Source organism: Scatophagus argus, chromosome 1 (assembly GCF_020382885.2).
Source record: "Scatophagus argus isolate fScaArg1 chromosome 1, fScaArg1.pri, whole genome shotgun sequence".
Lineage (NCBI taxonomy): Eukaryota > Metazoa > Chordata > Actinopteri > Scatophagidae > Scatophagus > Scatophagus argus.
Genome location: NC_058493.1, coordinates 27,951,579 through 27,972,981, shown reverse-complemented (window position 1 = coordinate 27,972,981; position 21,403 = coordinate 27,951,579). Strand labels below are relative to the sequence as shown.

At 42.3% G+C, this 21,403-nt stretch overlaps 2 protein-coding genes and 1 long non-coding RNA gene across 4 annotated transcripts; 1 reads left to right on the top strand and 2 right to left on the bottom strand.

Moving 5' to 3' along the window:
• Nucleotides 1-1,630: 1,630 nt before the first annotated feature.
• Nucleotides 1,631-3,847, bottom strand: LOC124063220. Of its 2 annotated transcripts, XR_006844071.1 has the most exons (3): nucleotides 2,730-3,847; nucleotides 2,159-2,448; nucleotides 1,631-1,998 (listed from the first exon to the last, which is right to left on the bottom strand). It is a non-coding gene; the product is annotated as an uncharacterized LOC124063220 (long non-coding RNA). The 2 variants fall into 2 exon arrangements; XR_006844069.1 differs by having other exon boundaries at nucleotides 2,159-3,847.
• A 3,864-nt stretch (nucleotides 3,848-7,711) lies between these two features.
• Nucleotides 7,712-15,531, top strand: LOC124063210 (potassium voltage-gated channel subfamily G member 4-like). The gene is made up of 3 exons (XM_046396628.1): nucleotides 7,712-8,165; nucleotides 10,264-11,095; nucleotides 13,897-15,531. Exons 2-3 carry the CDS (start codon nucleotides 10,337-10,339, stop codon nucleotides 14,737-14,739), a joined length of 1,602 nt encoding a protein of 533 aa, XP_046252584.1. The 5' UTR covers nucleotides 7,712-8,165; nucleotides 10,264-10,336; the 3' UTR covers nucleotides 14,740-15,531.
• Nucleotides 15,532-16,972: 1,441 nt separating this feature from the next.
• LOC124069467 (C-C motif chemokine 17-like) lies at nucleotides 16,973-18,879 on the bottom strand. The gene is made up of 3 exons (XM_046409064.1): nucleotides 18,731-18,879; nucleotides 18,521-18,644; nucleotides 16,973-17,480 (listed from the first exon to the last, which is right to left on the bottom strand). The coding sequence occupies exons 1-3, from the start codon at nucleotides 18,792-18,794 to the stop codon at nucleotides 17,363-17,365; spliced, it is 306 nt and encodes a 101-aa protein (XP_046265020.1). The 5' UTR covers nucleotides 18,795-18,879; the 3' UTR covers nucleotides 16,973-17,362.
• Nucleotides 18,880-21,403: the final 2,524 nt, after the last annotated feature.

Here is a 21,403-nt window from a genome sequence, read left to right as displayed (position 1 = left end):
GAGATCATCACTGATGTGCTGTTTAATATGCATCATGAAAATCTGTGAGGATAGTCAGAAAGTCACAGCTCATCTTATCAAAGGACGGCTTTAACTGAACATATCACATCTGTGCTCAGTCCAATGGCCTCCGAGCATCTCCGGGCGTGAACGTTTCTTCATCTGTTTCCCGAAAAGCTGAAGTTTTAATGCGTTTCACAACTCTCTTAGCTTGTTGTTATCACTTTGTCGGGTCAGTTGGATGTTTCTGCTTTGTAACGCTGAGAGAGGAAGTAAGTTAAGTTCATAAAGAACATGTGGCTGAACGTTCCTGTTTGTCCTCCTGGTTGCAGCAGTTACGGTCGTGGGATATTTGCTGTTTTTCTGTGTGTTTCTGTGTGAATGACCTGGTTTATCACACGTTATCCACTTCAGTACAGTAATCTCATGTTACACCAACATGACACACACGGGAGTCCAGTTTCATCCCTGCAGAGGAGGCGCCAGCGTCTGATGAAATTACTTTTCCATTCTCTTCTTCTTCCTCGTGTGTTGGGCTTGTGTTGCTGTCGAGCCACCATGTCAGTCAATAACAACTCATCTATAATCTCTACAGATCAAACTGAGCACGTGTTCTGTAAAACCTCAACGTTCAAAGTAAGCAGTAACTAAAACTGCCAGAAAAACGTCATGCAGTAAGCAGCTAAATATTTTCCACTGCATTGTGGAGGAGTAGAAGTAGAAAGTAGCAGAAAATGGAAATACTCAAGTATAGGACAAGTACTGCAGTATTAGTATTATCCCTTAATACTAATAACCTTACTAATATTGCACCTTTAAATACAGAGTTTAGTGTGCAGAAGACGACATGACAGCAGAAAGCCAAACAGAGACGAGACCAGCCTGGCAAAGGGACACTGCAGAGCTCAAGTGAAAGTACTCAGTGACTGCACAGGTCCTCACAAGAATACAAAGACAAATGTGTGTGTGTGTGTGTGTGTGTGCTGCTTTAATACGGTGTAAAGGTGCCAGCTGTTATTTCTGCATAAACAAACTGTGAGCCTGAAGCACAACCATCGAGCCAACACACACACACACACACACACACGCACACACACACACAGAGTTGGACAGCTCATTTGTGAAACTCAGGGGGAATGATTCGATTTCAGCAGAGTTCTTTTCCTCCATCTTTTCGTCCTTCTTGACCTTTTCCTTCAGTGTTTTCTTCCCAATCAGCAGCTCTTCTCTTCTTGTTCTTTACTCTAATTTCTCTGCTGTACAATTTCCCCTATTGATTTTTTTGAAGCCCAGCTATAGTCTGGGGGAATCAGGCCTAAGTACACAGCTTGTCTCTTTTAACTGGATTTAAAAGAGGGGAAGAAACGGCCTTTGAATTTCTGCCAACGAGCAGGTTTATCAATACTTACAAACTCTGAGCCGTGAGGAAGACGTCGATGAGGAAACTTTAATCTTCATTTAGTGCACAATCCAGTCTTAATTAAAAATGCTTTAAATTAGATAATTAATTATTTTTCATATATTATTATTTATCAGGCAGTCACACCGAGATCCAAATCTCCTTTATTAGTGAGACGTGAGTACAGAACAAAAAGTAAAATTAAAATAATTAGAATGGTAAACGGAAATACAATAATAAAACATTTTATTTTTTATTTTATGTACATTCAAATCGACAGTGACATGATGAGAAATGATAGAAAAGTTTCAATCTTCTCTGTAAATTATTGTGGGACAAATGGGACAAAACACGTGCAGGCCGTGTGTCCAGCTGCAGGGACACACGCCGTGAGACATGACATCTCAGCCGCAGGAGGGACAGATGAAGTCTTCAAACAGTCCTTCACAGACGAATAGATAGAAGTGCTGATGTCTCCCGACTGTCCACCTCCCGCTACGAGACACACCGACGGCTGCCGTGTGGGTCAGCAGTGACTGAAGTCATGTGGTGCGTCGTTTTAACGAGGAAAAACGATTTAAATGATCTTCAGTTTGGGGCTGCAACATAACAAATAGTGGAAAAAGGGGAAGAGAACAAGCAATCAGTGAGCACATAAACAGGACAAAGACAGAAGGATGCTTTAGGAGAAACAATGGAAATGTACAGATACATACAGTGCAATGTGGTAAAAACAGAAATGTAAACACACACACACACCCTCACTGTTTGGCATGTTGCAGTGTGTGTTTGTTTGCCATGTTGATGGATGGTTACGCTCTCTGTTGACTGGTGGTGGTAGAAATGCCAACAGGATGCTGCTGCCAGAATCAGGAATCTCTGAGCTGTGAGCTGATCTGCCTTTCACCCAGCAGCACGAAGCTTCCCTCCACCATGAAAACATGTTTCTTCTCTGTTAATGACATTACTTCTCTTTGTCTCCCATCTTCTCTCTGGTCCTCCTGCTGACATCTGTCAGATGATTCACAGCATATTTGCAGCAGAGATTTCTTTTCATAACAGAGAGGAAGAAAAATCTAAATGTAAAGATGGATATTTGAAAGACAGGATCTGACCTTTAAAGGCAACACAATAAACAAAGAGACTATACCAAACTATTCCCAGACAAACTTGAGTCTTTACATGAAGCTAACAGGATATCAGCATTTGTTTTACCTATGAAAGTGATTTGCTGTCTTTCTTTCTTGTTAATATCAACTCAGTGTTAGAAATAAGTGACATGAAAAACTGAACATCAGCAGAGTGTAGTCCTGCAGTGTCTCATCCTCACCACAGGGTGGCGGCGGTAACACACAAGCTGCAGCAGCTTACACTGCCTCTCTGAACTTCCTCTGCAGGCTGTCAGAAATCACCTGACGTCCTGACATCAGGACGTCGTATCTAAGGTGTGGCCCCAGTGATTGTTCCAAGTGTTAGCCACACCCTCAGGTGTCATCACAGAGTTATGGCCTGGGAAAACCGGCGGTAAAATACATGAAAATATCAGCAACATCCAGTGTGGTTTCAACCAGCTGAACGCTTAACATCTCGCCAAATCATGAAAACTGTGAACGTTCCTCTCTAGAGCCAGTGTTTGGTTTGTCCATTCTGGGATACCGTAGAAATGCAGCAACGTCACATGGTGGTCTTCCCATATTTCTACAACTATTTCTTGTTTTCGAGTGATTATACACTTAAAACATGACTATAAATATTATATTTGCTTTCCTACAATGCTACAGACTGGGCCTGTAATGCTAACATCACAGTAAAAATAGTTCGATTTGGTGCGTGGGCAGTGAGCAGAGCAATGACGGTGTTGGCGCTTCAGATGAGAGCTGCATTTTTCTCCAAAACATTTTGTCCTTGTTCTGCTGGATCTCAGGCTCAGCTCCGTTGATCTCTTGACAGCTCTGGGAAATTTCACATCACTGTTTTGTCCCAAAAGATCGCCTTTATCCCATCATGCAACTCTTCCCCAAAGACAACGGTGTTGTCCAGTGCGGCGGCTCTTAACAGTAACGCTCTAACGCTCTGAACAAGGCTGTAGCAGGACTGAAGGCCTGAAGCTTTGGGAGGCGAACAGCTGAGCACTGGAGGACGTCCACTTCAGCGTTCTCACGATGGCACCTCTGTGGTTTTGCCAGTTGTGGATGTCACGAGGCCATCTGGAAACAAGCTCAGACTAAATCTGCATGTGGGAAACAGTGTAAGTAAGAGGACATCAGTACCACAGTCTCTGTGGTTTGCCTTTAAAGTACACTGTTGATGCGTTCAAGATCAGCCAGAAGCTAAAACAGACCGGAGAAAATGTTTTCACTCACTGCCTCTCAAAGGCTACTGGCAACTTTTAGGGTCACGTGTTTTCTTTGACTTTGACTTTGATTCCAGCTCTTTTTATTGGCACTTGCATGACTGTGCATGACATGAATGAAGTGTACATGACTTTAAACTGGTTTCCTCACTTGGTTCCAGTGCAGCACCACACTGATGCCAGCATCCACAGCGGCAGATAAACACAGTGAAGCAAAAAGTCCAATATTTCCCTCTGAAATCTAGTAAAGTAGAAGAATGATTAAATATATAAGGAAATACTCGAGTAAAGTATATTTACTGCAAGTTGTGCTGGTTACTTTCAGAGCCTTGACACATAAAACCAAAACTACCTGCACTAAGACCACAAGAGGTAAAGGAGAAAAGTGTTTTTGTTCTTCTTTAAGACGTTCGACAGGCACACGTTGTTGACAGTAGGATGCTCTCTGGTGAAGATGTCTTCTGTCCAGGGTCAAGCAGCTTGTAAGATGAGGCGGGGGCTCGGAGGGCAGCTCGTCAGTAACTGTAAAAGGACACCTGGCCTATATAATATGATTCCTTTCTGAGGGTTTCCTCCATCGACGCTCCACGGACTTCCTCTCGTTCTTCATTCCATTATGGGAAACAGGAGACAGACAGGAAGAGCACAAAGCCTTAATGCTTAATGAAGCAAAGCTCATTCTGACAGGCCGTATTAATAAAATACAGTTCAGCAGCATTCTAAAGCAGACTTTGGTAGAACTGATAAGGCTGGGATTTGAGGCGGGGGTTAATTAACGAGTGTTAGAGAGGATGTTTGTGCTGAATCAAGGGTGAGTTATCAGTTGCCCTGCTGCACGGGTCCCCTGGCGATTCGGCACAAATTAAGAGAGCAGCGCAATTCCCCAGGAGTTTGGTTTAATTTCTTCTGTGAGAGAGATTCCACTGAACCATGTTAACCCTCAGCGCCATCAGGAAATTAAGTTGCAAAAGAGGCTTAAGGTTTCCAAACAAAATGAAATGAAAGGCTGGCAGTCGTCTTCATCGGTCCACTGTTCTGAAACTCTGTGAATAGAGGACTACACCCCAACAGCAACAAAACAATAAAAACATGTTTCCTTAGTCGGGGAGATCCTGCTTGAAACAGGAAGTGGTTTCTCACTGAAACATCCACTGTGGAAAGTGAGGGGACAGAAGTTGGCTATGGGCAGGATTTAAAATATTCAAAAAATTACTACCAGTACTGACGTTACATCTACGTATTGTGTTTCACAGATATACTACGCTAAGGTTAGCATGCTAACCAGCTAGCCCTGGTTCGTCCTGTCTGTAATACCACTTTGTACCTCTAGAGGCAATAGTCTGACACCAGCTGGGAGACGTATATGAGGAGTGAGTTTGCTAACTTTCACAAGCTCCCTTAATGTTTACTCTTAGAAAATGGTGCATGTTTTCCAACATGTCCTCCTGTGGATGACAGAGTTGGTCATTTGGTGCTGTCTCCCAGAACAAAATACACTGCATGGCCGTTCTCCAAACATGACCGTTCCAGGGTAGCAGCAACATTCGTACGGAACAAACATGTGGTTACTCCGTTACTGTTGTGAAATACTCACAATCCGGCTAAGTTTAGGCACCAAAACTGCTTGGTTAGTTTTAGGACAAGATCATGTTTTGGGTTCAAAGAAATGTTTCAGCTACATAAGTTATATACACGATGTATGTTAAGTTAAATACATATGTTAAAATAAATCAGTATCTGGTTTGTATGGGACATGAGCTGCCTCCTGGGTGAGAGTCCTGTGGTTGATCCACCACCTGAACCTCCTCCCTATGTGGACTTTGTTGCTCTTCTTACTACTCACCCGACTTCCTCTTTTGCCACAACCACTAGGGGGCGCCACTTAAGTAAATGTAAATATGAGTTGTAATGTTGCAAGGTTGCTTGCGTAGATGACCTAAATGACTGTGTTTTGACATTTTGATGACAAGTAAACAAATAAAAAAAACAACAGAACTTGATTTTTTATATATACGTATGGAAGTATTTTATAGGAGCATATGCAGTGACGGACAAAGTCAGATCCTTTACTTAAGTAAAAGTACTAATAAGACAATAATAAAATATTCCAACATGTGAAAGGACAGTAACTGTCACGACTGATTCTTCGCAGCATATTTCCCAGCAAGCTCGTAGCGTCCCAGCATGCTCTCTGGTTTCCTGTCCCTCTGCCTCCCTCCTGCTTGTGGATTATCATGTAATCCCTGATATTCATCAGCTGGAGGGTCAAGAGGTTGTCTCATTACAATTCACTCTCATCTTAGCGTAGATGAACTGGATTGTACTGGTCCACGGAGTTACAGAGGAGCGCAGCCACAATTCAACATGGAGGCAAGCAAGACTGATCATCTTCCTGCTCCCCCCTGAGAGCAAGCTGACAGACGAGGAGGGCGTCAGCATTGGTTTATCTTAAAATACCTTTGTTATATATTTATCTGGTTGTTATCTATATGTACACACTACAGTCAGCACATTCAGTACTGCGTTCAGTCGGTTGTCGTCCAAGCTGTCACGTACAGTTCAGCACAAAGTGAGTCTACACAACCAGCAGGCATGAGGTTAATGTCTCCCAGCCTTTAATTTGTGACTGAATTATCAGTTTGTGATTGTTTCTGTGGCTTTTGCCGCCGTTCAGTGAAGTAACACGGACACCATACCACGCACTAAATTTGAGCCGCAAAGTTTTCATGCAAAAACACTGACAGACTGAGTCCTCACCACAACTTAGCCAAACAAGATAAACAGGCACACAAAACACACCCAAACACTCGAGCGAAGCTGTGTGTAACGCACACGCTGTGCTACAAACTATAAACAGGAAATAAACAGGACATAAATCCACATTGGACGGAGCAAACATTTATTTTACAGAGGTCACGTGGTAAAAGCGAGGATGTCACCGTCACAGCGGCTGATGTATTGGTTATTAGATGGATGGAAACAACCACCTGCTTCTTGTAAAGCAGCAAACCAAAGCATGAGTGACATAACAGTGTGTGTGTGTGTGTGTGTGTGTGTGTGTGTGTGTGTGAGATGCAGACAGACTGAGGATCTGTGTTTTATCTTCTGTGGTTTTTTATTAATCCTCTCTGCGTTTGGATGTCAGCCTGCACAAACTTTGTCAATCAGGCTTTAGCTGATTTTAAACAAAAGCTTTTCAGTGGACTCCAGTTTGGACTGAAGAGTCTTCATGGAGACTCTTCAGTCCAAACAGACAGCTCTAATCTGCAAACGTTTGACATCATCACGTTTCTTCCAGCACTTCCCATCAGCCGGCCATTTTCATTGTCAGTATGTTAGCCTGACATGCTAACTACTTAACAAACCAAATTAAGACTTTATGGTTATACTTGCTGAATATTAGCATGTTAGCATTTTTATTTTGGGTATGTTTGCTAACATGCTAAACTAAGAAGGTAACATCACAGTAAAAAAGAAAAAGGGCTACACCTGTTAAACATCAGCGTGTTAGCATTTTGCATGTTGATAGCAGCTCACAGTTAGCATGGCTGTCCTGTGATAGACCACCTGCCTGTGTACAAAAACTAGCTGTACCTCCATCACCTTCATTAAAATGCTGCTTAGAAGTAAATGTTAGATAATCCTTTATTAATCCCACAGTGGGGAAATTGACACCGCCGCTGGTAGAAATTAGGCCTCATAATGAGTGGCTGCTTTTACTTTTGGTGACTGAAACAGCAGATCCCACATTTTGCTTACAGGTCGCCCAACAACACAGTTTGGTTTAGGGCCTACTGCTGCCTTCACTTGGCAGGTCTGAGTAGTCTGCTTCTGGGCTGAACTGCTTTCACGTCGTTTTTTACAGTGTAGAAGAAGAGGGAGCTGGAGATGGGAGGTGGAGGGAGGGGAGGGTGTAAAGAGGTGGAGGCGGAGGAGGAGGAGGAGGAGGAGGAGGATGATGGCCCTGCTGTCAAACACAGATGAGAATACAGCAGCAGGTTTCGGGAGGGCACCGCCGTTAGGTAATCGCGTTTGTTCTGTGCTCGGCTGCTGCGGGGACCAATGGAAACGGAGCGGCGAGCTGTGCACGAACAACAAATCATTTTAATTTAATTCCCTCCAACTCCGAAGCTGCCGGAGAGGCGACGTGTGCACACCGGTGATGGTGCACAGACACACGCCAGCCCCGAAACTTCAGAGCGGATCTGTGAACTGTAAGACGAGTCCTGCGCCTCCCGCCGCTCGTCGGGCTGACGCGTGAGCCGGCTGATGGTCGCTTTCATGACAAGAGCAATTATGCAATTACGGCTTAATTGGTGAGAAGCGTCTTCATTACAGCAACAGATGAGAGAATGTTGAGGGCGGACAAGAGAGACATTAAAGAGCTGCGGCTGCCCACCTGCGCCCTTTAAGGTGAGACACTCCGTTATTGGGTTTATTTTAAACTTTTACTCACATTTTATTACACAGGAAAAATACGTATAGCAAAATATAACGTGTAATAATGTAATAAATAATAATACGATAGCTATAATGTAATATAATATAACCTTTGAAAGGCATTTGATAACAGGTTTTTCTCTTTAATTATTAAACGGCTCTTCTAATTGTTGTTTGCAGTTAAATGCGTGTAAAGACTCTCTGAGTACATTTACTCAGTGCTTAAATATAAACTCAATTACTTGACACAATATTCCACCGCATCAAAGAGGCAAACTTTGTACATTTTACTGAATTCTTTTAATCACTGACGTTAGCTTTGCAGATTCAGAATAAAGGCACAAAATATAATCATCTCATCAATTGTCTTGTATTTCGATGGTGATACTTTTTCTTTTTTAAACGTAAGATCTGCTTTCCTGAAGAATAATACTGGATTTACTTGATAATATGTCAGATTAATGCGTAAATCTCGTCGTCAAAAATGTCATGGAAAAAATAAAAATCTGCAGAATCTCATTCGAAGGTCACTGTTTTATATTTCCATGCAGGTCAGTGTAGCAGATACCAGTATGACTATATTGAAAATGTATTTGTTTATTTATTTAATATGGACACACAGTAGATCCATCATCTCTATGATTATATAATTTCCTAAAAGTTGGTGTGGGGACGGATAAGCTTTGCAAAATAAAACATATGTAGATTTGTGATCATTTTGAAAATCTACAAATATTTAGTGACCTGACCAGTATATACTGGAAGCTAATTTTGTTTATTTATTGATACTCATTGATGGAAAAATTAAGATCTTTCTAAAGAGCTCAAAGGCAGTATGCAGAGAAGTTTAATGTGAATGTAATTCTACATCTTTCTTGAAGCTTTTCTTTTTATTGGACATTCATTCTGTGCTGTACTGTACCACTGTTACTGCATTAACTAAACCAAGCAACACAGCTGCTGGTGTGTGGAGACAAGCTCCGCCAGGAAGGTTCAAGATGCTGCAACAACCACACCAACGAGAAAACGCATCTGTTGTGGTATCGATCAGTGCAGATCTTTATCAATGGAATAGTTTCAATCATAGTTCAGTCCTACTCACATGAACAGAGGAATGATTTTGACCTGGAATGGAAGAGTAACACAATTTGGGCACATCTGAGGTCTTTTAGCAGTTTAAATGCAACAGTAACATCTAATAAATTAAGAGACGTTGCTGCTGATTTTTGGAACAAGACAAAAACCCACGAGGTAAGAGAGAAAATGTGTTCTTATAAAAATCAATCAACCGTCTGAGCTTTTGGTGTGTCTTCGCGTGTCATCAGTGATCTGTGAGCATTAAAAACCTGCCTGTGGATGTCAGGTTGAAGACAGACTGTCCACAGAACAGAGGCTGTAGTCAGAGACATTTTAACCTCTCTGGGTTGTTCACACCGTGAGAGTTTTCAGGGTCATACAGCAGTCATGTGAGAGTCGTCACAGTCACATGAATCAAGGTGTGAACGGGTGTGAAGCCATCACAGAAAGGTGTCAGGGCTAAAACCGGAGTGTCAGGATCTGTTTTGTTTTGTTTTATTGGTGAACTACATTCATTATTGAAGATTTCAAACAGCCCACTGGACAAAATGTGATGCTAACTCTTAACTGGTTTATGAATGAATCAACAGGAAAGCATGGATTAACAGAGCTGAATATAATGTAATGTAGTACTGCAACAAAAAAAACTCCTGCAGTCCAAAAAACCTTTTCCCTGCCAGACCCCAGCTGTTCACGGGACGCCTTAACTGCAAAAAGGTCAACTGCTACTGAAACGAGCATTTCTGTTTTGTGTCAAATTTAGAAGATTTTTGGATCAAACGTCATTTGATTTCAGGGATGTCGTTTACAAGGTGCACTCAAGCGTTCAGGATCAACAGCTGTGCAGAGTTCTGTCTCATCTCTTAACATAAAGCTGAGGACCCAGGATAAGGCCTTGTGGCACTCCATATGAAATGTAGATTTTATTCATAGAAAAGACAGTTTCACAAGTACAAGAGATTTGTTCACTATTTTATTTACTCTTTGTCATCAGAGCTTCTCTGTAGGACCTCCTTCTCAGCTCCTGTAAAGATCTCTTCCATCCTGTCACACATTCCGAGGCCATCATGCCCATCATCAGTAATGCCAACCATGACTTCAGCACCTACTCGATCAGCAGTGACGACAGCAGCCTCGACCGCTTCTTCACTGAGATCCCGGAGACCGAGACCATAAAGGGGGTTTACTTCCAGCGAGCCCAGCTGCTTCGGGACCCCAAGGCCTCGTATGTGGTTGACCACACCCTGCAGGTTCTCATCAATGTCGGGGGCAACCGGTACACCTTCCCTTGGAGCACCTTGGAGCAGTTCCCCCAGAGTCGCCTTGGACGGCTGCGCTTCTGCACCACCCCTGAGGAGATCGCACGGCTCTGCGACGACTATGATGAAACGTGCAAGGAATACTTTTTTGACCGAAACCCGACAGCCTTCAGGGTCATCCTCAACTTCCTGGCTGCGGGCAAACTGCGTCTGCTTCGGGAACTGTGTGCCGTGTCGCTGCACGACGAGCTTGACTACTGGGGTGTGGACCTGGGCCACATGGAGCGCTGTTGTCGTCGTCGCATGATCACCCGTGTGGAGGAGGTGGCAGAGCGAGAGCGCAAAGAAGAGGAGTGGAGGCAGAAGAGGGTGATGCTAAAGAAAAGCACCATACGGGCTGAAAAAGGCTATCGGAGACTGACCTGGATGCTGCGAGAAGTGGTGGAAAACCCTCAGTCAGGGCTGGCCGGGAAGATGTTCGCCTGCCTCTCTGTCGTCATGGTGCTGGTCACCGTCATCAGCCTGTGCATCAGCACCATGCCGGACCTCAGAGATGAAGAGACCAGGGTGAGTATGGAGACAATGAAAAGCTGACATTACATTACATACAGTACATACATTACATTTATTTAGCTCAGGTTTTAGAATGAGTGCATTCAACCATAAGGATACAAGCCAAAACCACAAGTGCATCAACTTCTTCAGATACGCTGAACTGCTTCAAATGCTGCTAATCTAAAACAATCAGAGATCGGGAAAGAGCTTGTTTTATAGAAAATTCTAAATACAAGAGGAAGACATTAAATCACATCATTAAACTCAAAAACACTGTAGCATAACAAACAAAACGTGACTCAAATTACAAAGCAAATTGTAATTCTTGTTTCCTTACATGGAAGCAATAAAGTTATCTTCAGTAATCTTATTTGATAATGATTTAAATTGTTGTTTTTTCTTCAGAGAACAGTCCATAATTACTGCTGAGAATAAAATAAAAGCTGGCCTGTACAAATAAAATGAACAAATCAATGAAATGAATAGAAATAGATGAATATGAATCAAAGTAACTAGTTGATGTGTAAAAAGGCAGGACAGGCTGTAACGCAGTGAGGTGTGAGGAGACCAAAGTGCTTTTGCTAACGTGACTGTGAAATCATAGATTATTGTCTGAGTGAACAGAGGCAGACAGGCTGTGCAATTGATTATATAACTAACTGTCAGAGAAAAGAACTGAACTATGTGATTATGTTCCTGAGCTGGAGATGGTGGATCGATTTCTGCCTGATGTGTGTGTGTGTGTGTGTGTGCAGCCAATTGGACAAAGCAAGACAAGAAAATCAAATCGCACACATGTAAAGTCCAGAAGCTGGAAAAAATATTTTTCATCTGTTTCATTATTGATGAGATTTGGGCTGAACAAACATCAGCAAAGCCAAGATTCCTTTTAAAGTCTGGAAACCAGCTTTGTTATTCAGTTTTGTTTTTCTGGCAAACATCTGAAGCTGAACGTCGGCCAGCTGGTTTAACTAGCTTCTATTCAGCTTGACAGGCCGATCAACATCAGGGACAGCAGCCCACCGTGCTCATATTTAGCAGTAACCAGACATCCATAGGACTTCTTTTTGACGTTGTTTATCATAGATACATAACCATATTTATTTTACCATATTTACCATATTTATTTGACTTATTTTATATAATTTTTCATTCTATTATTATATGTTACTCATTCTTACGTTCTATGTATGCACCAATCAAGACAAATAGGGTTTAATTGTTTAGTTATTTAATTCACATCTTACACTTTTGCTCTTGTGTTATTCATGTTGAAAAGGTGCTAAAAAAGACACGACTACCAACCCTGAGGTCTGTTGTACACAGTTGTTAATGCTAAGCTATCCCTGTTTTGGAAAAGGGGGCATTAGCAAGCAAGCTAACTGTAACATTGTGTTGTACAGTTGACTAAATGCACTTATTATGTTCCATCTGCGTGGATGTTATGATAGACATTAGCTTTAGCCACTATAATATGCAGATATGTACAGTAAATTGTCAAATATATGCAAAAAGTTATAAACACATTGCCAATCAGAAAGTTCAGGTCAAGTTCACTCTCTTTTCCTGCTTACTACTTCTTAATTCACGTTTCGTCAGGAGTTTTATTTCTTCTGGTAACACAGTACACAGAACTCGAGATTAAAAGTATTGATTTTAACACTCAATGAAACCTGCCCTTCAGGCTTTTGTTGTCAGTAAACATTAAGTGGCTTGTTGTGTGCAGTTCGAAAAGACTGCGTTTTACGGGGTTATAATTTCGACTTTTGTTGTCAGCCTATTTGTGACGACCAGTCCTCATTAGAGGGTCTTGTTTTCTCCTTCTCTGCCATCATTCAGTCATTCAAAGACTCTGAAGTGGAAATTGATTTTTCCACTCCACATTACAACAGAGTTTTGGAATGGAATGTTGTATTAGCTGTAGTATTTAAATCATTTAAGTGTTGTGTTGTTTCTGTGAATGGTTTACTTTGAAGAGAAACATCATGTTGAAACTATGTTAAGAAAAACTGGGCAGTTATCACAGTTCACAATACGATGCAACTTATTTAAAGGTTATTCAAATACAGCATCTTTGACATTTGATACAAAAAAACATCCTGCAACATTTAATGTTTTAGTCATTATTTGTGAGTTGTTTTATTTATTTATTTTTGTCCTGAACAGTTTTCAGCCACGTAGAAAACGTTTTATTTTAGTTCGAGCTCATGAGCAAAAACGCTAGAAAGACTTTACTCCATAATCTGCAATGCAGCCAAATTTAATGCCTAAGTTGTAAATAGTCCCGCCTCTACCTCCACCTCCACCTCCACCGCTCACCTGCAGCTTCAGCTGTGTTCAACGTTCGCTGTCTTTGATACCTGCAAGCCATTTAAAATGTTGACCTGAGACATCCTGTAACTCAGCAGGTTGGCAGGCGTTATCACGCACGCTGCAGATTTGTTTGGACAAATGGATGGAACAGCATGTCAAACTGCAGAAATGCTCAGTCCTGCGTTTCCATAATGCAACTGAATAGCTTCTCTCAGCAAACCGCTCTGTGCCTGACAGATGCCCACATTCTCCATGCCAACAGTCCGTAATGCAGGCTTTTTATTTAACATTCAAGGTCTCTAGTGTAATTTAACCCCGAAGACGATATCACAATTACCTTCTCAAATGTTAGAAAGCTTCTCCAGAGCCACAGGAGACGTTTTCAAAGCTGAGTACGAGCAGCAGTGACGAGTAAACCGATCTTCGCCTGTGAAAATGGTGTATTGACCCTTTGAAGACGCTCGGTGTGTTTTCATCACGGTGCGTCTCTGTGTCTGCAGGGCGAGTGCTCCCAGAGGTGTCACAGCATGTTCGTGGTGGAGTCCATCTGTGTGGCGTGGTTCACCTTGGAGTTCGTGCTGCGATTTGTCAACGCTCAGAGCAAGCTGGCCTTCGCTCGTGGTCCCCTCAACATCATCGACGCCATCGCCATCCTGCCGTACTACGTGTCCTTGGTCGTCGATGTCAGAGATGAGTCGCAGGAGGATGTCATCATGGGTTCCGGCAGAGGCTATCTGGACAAACTGAGTCTCATCCTGCGGCTGCTTCGGGCCCTGCGGATCCTGTACGTCATGCGGCTGGCCCGCCACTCTCTGGGCCTGCAGACTTTAGGTCTGACCATGCAGCGCAGCATGAGGGAGTTCGGCCTGCTGCTGCTGTTCGTCTGCGTGGCCGTGACCCTCTTCTCGCCTCTGGTTCACCTGGCAGAGAGCGAACTGGCGCCGTTTGCCGCCACGCACCCCCACCACAGCTTCAGCAGCATCCCGGCCTCCTACTGGTGGGCTATCATCTCTATGACGACGGTGGGCTACGGCGACATGGTGCCACGCAGCATCCCCGGACAGATAGTCGCGCTGACCAGCATCCTGAGTGGCATCCTCATCATGGCGTTCCCCGCCACATCCATCTTCCACACCTTCTCCCGCTCTTATCAGGAGCTCAAGCAAGAGTATGAGCGTCTGTGGAAGGAGGAGCGAGACGAGGAAGAGGCTGCCGTGTCCGAGGACAGTTGGTCCAAAGTCGATTTGTCACCAGATGAGCACACGTCCGCGTCCAAGGAAGACAACGACAGACTGATGTCAAACAGGAGTCATGAGTCCACACTTCCATCCACAGCTTTCTGATGGACCAGGAAGAGAGCAGTCAAACGCAAACTCCACAGAACAACATCACAACGTCGACTCCAGAAGACTGTTTTGTCGTGTACAGTGAATTATGCTTGTTCATATTCTGGATTCACACTTTAGGCTTTTAACAAACTATCACTTATCAGATTCCATTAAGCTCTGTTCATGTCAGCACATACCTGCAGCAGCGCAGACTGAACCTTTGTCAGCTCAATTCTCACTTTTTGTGTTAGAAAATATAAACTAAAATATTACTGCAATTATCGTGTACATTTTTCCATTGTCGGCATCTATGGACGTATGAGCACTCGTCATGTTGTATAGCGTTGATAGTAGAATTTTTCAACATGTTAACATTAGCTGTTTGGCAGTTTCAGCCATCTGACCCTTTACAACATCCAATATTTGGAGATTCATGTGTTTGTGCTCCATTCAGAAAGCTAGTTAGGCTAGCTTGCTGGGATTAGCGCTGGCTTCCTGGCACCAACGCTTCCTCACATGCTCTGCCAAGCTGCATGATCAGTGAACTACGATGTCAGCACAGACGCAAAGTGACAGCATCTCCACTGTGATGGATTACACAGCACAACCGTCACGTCTGTGCGGGGTGATTTTTGTTTTTGGTGGGAATAAGTGGCTGTCTGGAAAGTGTGATTTAAAAATGGTGGGCAACAGTTTGTATTGTCATAGTCCTTTAATGTGCAGATTACTTTCATCCTCAGCTCTGACGATTGTGTAGCTCCTCTAGCGTCACTGCTTGTACACTTTCAAAATAAACTATTTTACTCTCTTGCTCGTATTTTTAACTGTTTGCACAGGATGAATGGTCTGCTCACCCTACATGAACTGATTTTACTGAAAGGTTCGAAACCTGCATTGCTTACGACGACGTTTACTGGCACTTCGCTGGAACGTTACCGCCACCTGTAGGTCAGTGGAATAATGGCAGACGATTGGCAGGGACGCCACCCATGTACCTGCTTTACCCCATAATGCTACTAGAGCTGAAATACATTTACTGCATACACATGGGGATGCTGCGGAGGACAGAAGATGTATTTCAACTTCTACTTCAACAATCTAAGTGAAATATCACATCACAGCATCACATGCTGCTTGCGTATTTTCAGTCTATTCATCACAGTTTACGTTTATGGGGTATCGTGGTGTTTTTCTGACATCAGTTAGCTTTCGTTCAGCTGGCGTAATAGAGAGCATTTAGTTTTCTTACAGAGTCACTGATTTATTTGCTAAAGGGAAGATTTATCACGTTGAAACTGAGCAAAGTCTCCTCACCCTGACATCTGCTGTTGTGACTGAGTTTGAAGACGCAGATGGAGTGTTTTGAAGAGCTTCTCTCTGTCGCCACAGAACTTCTTTAAACACTGTTGCTGGCACGGTTACATTCACTCAAACTAGAAACAATGGAAACATTGAAAAGTCCAACAGTCACTTGTTCTTTTCTCCAACCTGCGCTGCCTGCTGTCCTCGCGGAGGAGACTGCAACTCAAACCGAGGATGGAAACTTCACGACTGACTTGCATGTGACCTCACTGAGCTGTTAAACGATGGAGATGACAAATCAGCATCGCGTCACTTATTTTAAACAGTAGCCTCGACTTAGGTATTCATTTTAAAATCTACAAAAACTTTCAACCCTCATTTGCTCCAAGGTAGGAAACATTAAAACTGATCACAGTAACATCACTTCAATAACCCTGAGAAACTATGCAACCACCACCTGCACAGCACCAAACAGCTCAACAGGGGTTGAGGTCAGGGCTCTGTGTGGGCCAGTCAAGTTCTTCCACACCAAACTCATCCAACCATGTCTTTATGGAGCTTTGCTTTGTGCACTGGGGCACAGTCATGCTGGAATAGAAAAGGGCCTTCAACAAACTGTTGCCACAAAGTTGGAAGCATAGCATTGTCCAAAATGTCTTGGTGTGCTGAAGCATTAAGATTTCCCTTCACTGGAAGTCAGGGGCCGAGCCCAAACCTTGAGGAACAGCCCCTGTCCGAATACTTTTGTCTACACAGCATACATCCAGTCAAACTGTCTGCTCACTGCTCTAAAATGATGTGCTGACTGCAGACTCCTTGACCTTAATAGGAAAACTGAGTTATGGCTTGTGAAAAACTTTAAATTCTGATTGCAACACACAGAAAAATTTAAATTAATGATCTTTATTTTATTTTTTTCCTTGGTGTAAGAGGGATAATCAAGGTGTCAGGGTGTCAATGAAGCACTCAGAGCACACAGAGGAGTTGGTCTTCTCGTTGCTTTCAAAATGAAGACAGCAGAACACTAAATCACTTTTTAGAACATACATTTAATCAATTAAAACACTCAATAATTACACAACTGTACAAACCCGAGCATCAAACAACCCTTTAAATGAATTCAGTCATGTATTTCAGAAGAATATCTGGCTGCAGTCTGAACTCTTTAAAGCTTAAGCTGTACTATCAGTCAAGACTCACTTAATTTCCTAAACTTCCAAGGTCACGATGTTATTATTCTGTACAATCATCCAGTGATGGGCGTGTCAGGAACATAATCTACATGTAATCAGTCCGATCCACGGGGAAACGGCCTCTCGTGGTTTCTCTGACAGGTTCAGTGACAGGTTGTGTTTATAGTTGAGAATGGCTTTTCCTTAAATTCGTTGAACATCTTCTGCGCCCAAACCAAGTTGCCATCGAGACAAATTGTCTTATTGCACACAGTCTTGACTCTGTAAGAAAGACACAACACGAGACTGTTAGAGGCTCAGATCAGAAGTCATCTCAGCTTCGTCTCCTCTCCCATTGGTCGCCTCATGAGCTCACCTGGTGAGCCTAATGAGATCACATGTCATCATCACGTAAGCACAGTCAGTCACAGAGGAATTTTACTTCATATTGAATATTTAATTTCTTTTATTGGATCTGAAGACCAACAGTCCTGTCATGAGGCTCACGCTGAAGCAGCTTCAGTTTCAGCTGCTGCTTCAGCTTCATCGTTACATCTTCTGTTGCCGTGTTTTACATCAGTGAAGGAAGGTTAAATAAATAAATGCCTCTTTGTTCATGAAGCCATTAGTTTAATAAACCAAAAGTTACATTTTTAGAAGATTTTTCACAATAGAATTAACAATTACTGCATTATTTTATCTTACTAATGGAATGTAGATACGGAAATATGAAATTTACCAGAAAATGGAGATAACTGAGTTTAAAATTGTGCTTGGTACCAGCCAGCAGGCCTGCGTGTACAGTGATCAAAGAGCTCCCCCTAGTGGAGCCTCCTTAAACTACTAAAGATGACTGAAATATTATTCAAAGTAATTAAAATATAATAATTATTATCTTTTTTGTTTATGCCTGATTTTCTGAAGAATATGAACTAAGTGACTTGCTTAATCAGTCATTAAAAAGTTTTTACAGGCTACAACTTGTGTATTTAAATTTTCAGCAGGTAAATATTGCACTTTTTCTTTAATACTATACTGCACTACTCAAGTACATGACTACACATTGTGCTACTATAGATAGACCTGCATGCAAAATAGATAAAACCTCAAACAATATGACGCATTGCTGGAGATTAAATAATCTCACAGTAGAAATTAGTTTGATTTATTTTAACACTTAACAGTCTTATGAACAGTGCTTTTTTATTTGTAAATTTAAAAGTACCCTGTTTAATTATAAAACAGTTTTGTTTACATAGTTTAGTCCACAAACTTTTCAGTGCAAGATCAGTTCATCTATTGCATCTTCTTCCTGTACTTACATGATGGCGTTGAGCTTACAGTCACTGGAGGTCTTGGCCATGTGCTTCACCTTTTCCTTAGGAATCCGCATCTTAGCGCATTTCGGACAGCATTGCTGAAACAAAGCGTTTGGTGCGACTGCAGCTGTGGACACAAACACACACACGTTTAATACTCAGTAATGCAGCTGAGGTTGACAGCTCAGAGTGAAGTGAAGTGGATTTACTGACCTTCAGAGTTGTGACACAGGAAGCAGATGAGAGCGACGAGAACGAGAGTCACCAGAGTCTTCATGTTTCCCCCGACTGAGACGGACGAGCTTCTGTCTGGATGAAAGTCCTTTAAAGTTCAGCGCTGGTCTGCTGTGGGGTCCTGATCCGGGCCGCCTTTATATACGCCTCAGGTCTGCATGCTGAGCAGTTCTCAGAAAGAAAAACTTCTCTTTTCTTTTGTAAACGTGCCAGACCACATTCTCGTTCAGAGAATATATCATGTCTTTCACAGTTTGCTTGTCTCAAGAACTCATGACTCCAACCTTAATGAGCCTGTGCCGGCTGCCCATTTGTTTTTGGGTTGATTTTAGGATTTAATTTGTCACTTTTTAAAGCCCATCATGGTCTGAACTGCTGAGTCCTGACTGCCTGGTGTGCAGCTGAGGGACACCAAGTGTTTCCTGTTAGAGACTTATTTTTATTGAAAGGTTTTGCTATTTTAAAATTTTATCATTATTATTAAATTAGAGTTTTATTATGTTTTATATTTTATCCTGGTGTTTTATTGACTTTACTGTCTATTGTGAAGTGAAGTTTCACTTCCCTGTGACCTATTCCTGTTTAATTCTTTGATTTTGATAAGAGGTGTACAAATAAAAGTTGTTATTCTCAGGATATTCCTGCCAACACGAAGAAAGAGCTGAAGTCGCCATCTGTGAAAGGACATTTACTTGTGTACGTTAATGTGCTTAGTCAGTGATGGACAGTAAGTCACAAAGTACCGAGACACGAACAGACACAATGTTGGCTTTCGTCCTTCAACGGATTTGTTAAATAAAAACCACAAGCGATAACTTTGTCCTTTCAGTATGGGAAATCATGACATTTTCTCACAGCACAGGACAGGACAAGGTGGACATAAAGTGAATGCAGTTGTAGCTTTAGTCAGAGTGTTTCAGTGCCAGCTGTGTGATGATGAGTTCGTTAATGTGAAATGAATTAATTTAATGTGAATGAACAGGCACAGTGGAAGTCTTCAATTTCTGTCTTTTTCACTTCCTCCTCTGTTTCCATGAATGACGCCACTGATAGATTCAAAGTACTGTGCTGTGACACTGAAGCTGTGGTTTATGTACCGTACTAAGTACTCCGAGTCCACAAATAAACTTATCTTGCACATACATACTAATTACATACACTTTGTATTGTATGAACTGTAACTTCTTTCATAGTTTGGCTAATTTAAACTTCTCTCTTTAGCTTTGTGAAACACGCAGTTCACAGCAAACAGGAAGCAAGTATGCATGCGCACATGAATACTGTATGTATGTGTAAAGTAAGTGTGTGTGTGTGTGTGTGTGTGTGTGACATATAGATAGACATTAACAGCTTTAATTGATTTGTTGAAATCGTGGTTAGTTTTTTGTGATGTATATCATGTTTTAATTGACTGGCCCACACAGAGCCCTGACCTCAACCCCATCCAACACCTTTGGGATGAACTGGAACGGAGATTGTGAGCCAGGCCTTTTGGTCCAACATCAGTGTGTGACCTCACAAATGCTCTACTGCATGAATGGGCACAAATTCCCACAGAAACACTCCAACATGTTGTGGAAAGCCTTCACAGAAGAGTGGAAGCTGTTAGAGCTGCAAAGCTGTCTGTGTGTTTACAATGAGACGCCATTAAAGTCCCTGTTGGTGTGATGGGCAGCTGTACCAATACTTTTGTCTATATAGTGTATGTGACTGTGTATGCATTATGCTCCTAATGTGGACTCCAGGAAGAGTAGCTGTTGCATTGTGACAGCTAATGGAGATCCAGATAAACAATATTCAACAGTCTGTTTGTCCCTTTGCAGTTAGTTAACATAAATATCAACATACTTTACAGCTTTGTACTAAACAGGAAATGATGCAAGGAGGACGAATGCCTTGAATGCCTTGAATCTTGACGAAAGTCTTTAGTGCTTCCTGGAAGTCCTGGAAGTAGTAGCAGCTGTACATGTAGACAGCAGTAGTAGTAATAGTAAATAAGGCAAAGCAGCATTAGCAGAGTTCAGTGTTTGTAGTACAGTTAAATTAACAGTAATACAGGCAGTGGCAGGAGCAGTACCAGTTCCAACAGCAGTGATATAATGTGATTTGTTTGGTTGAAATTATAATTACATATTTTGCATTTGTGATTTTCACTTCTGTCCGTTTTCACTTCTGCTTCCGCCAGCAGAAACAGAACAGCCGCGTTTCTGAGAACAAACTGTTTACAAGGAGAGAGCTGCTAAAAAGAAAAGTTATGCTTCATTATTCTAGTTACAAGAGAAAAGAAGTGAGCTTCACTCATCCTCACCTCCTGCTGCTGCAGTACACAGAAACACGGGTGGATGTGTTAACACATGCATGTTTTAACAACACTTGTTGACACAAGAAAAATAAAGACAAGCTGAGACAAAAGTATGACGGCTCTGTGAGGCTGTACTCAGTGACAGTGGTGCTTTGGGCGAAATGCTAATGTCAGCACGCTAACATGAACACGTGATAATGCTGGCACACTGATGTTTAACAGGTGTAATGTATGAGGCAACCCGATGCACATCAGAAACCCAACCTGATCCACATGTCAGTGGTTGAGGGTTGGCTACAGGCAGAATCACCTACCGATCAGGCGTTAGCACCTGATTGATGCACATGCCC

Coding starts and splice junctions, on each gene's coding strand:
- LOC124063210 (XM_046396628.1), top strand. CDS start 10,337: ATGCCCATCATCAGTAATGCCAACCATGACTTCAGCACCTACTCGATC. Junction 11,096..13,896: donor TCAGAGATGAAGAGACCAGG/GTGAGTATGGAG, acceptor CTGTGTCTGCAG/GGCGAGTGCTCCCAGAGGTG.
- LOC124069467 (XM_046409064.1), bottom strand. CDS start 18,794: ATGAAGACTCTGGTGACTCTCGTTCTCGTCGCTCTCATCTGCTTCCTG. Junction 18,645..18,730: donor CCTGTGTCACAACTCTGAAG/GTCAGTAAATCC, acceptor TTGTGTCCACAG/CTGCAGTCGCACCAAACGCT. Junction 17,481..18,520: donor TGTAAGCTCAACGCCATCAT/GTAAGTACAGGA, acceptor TCTTTCTTACAG/AGTCAAGACTGTGTGCAATA.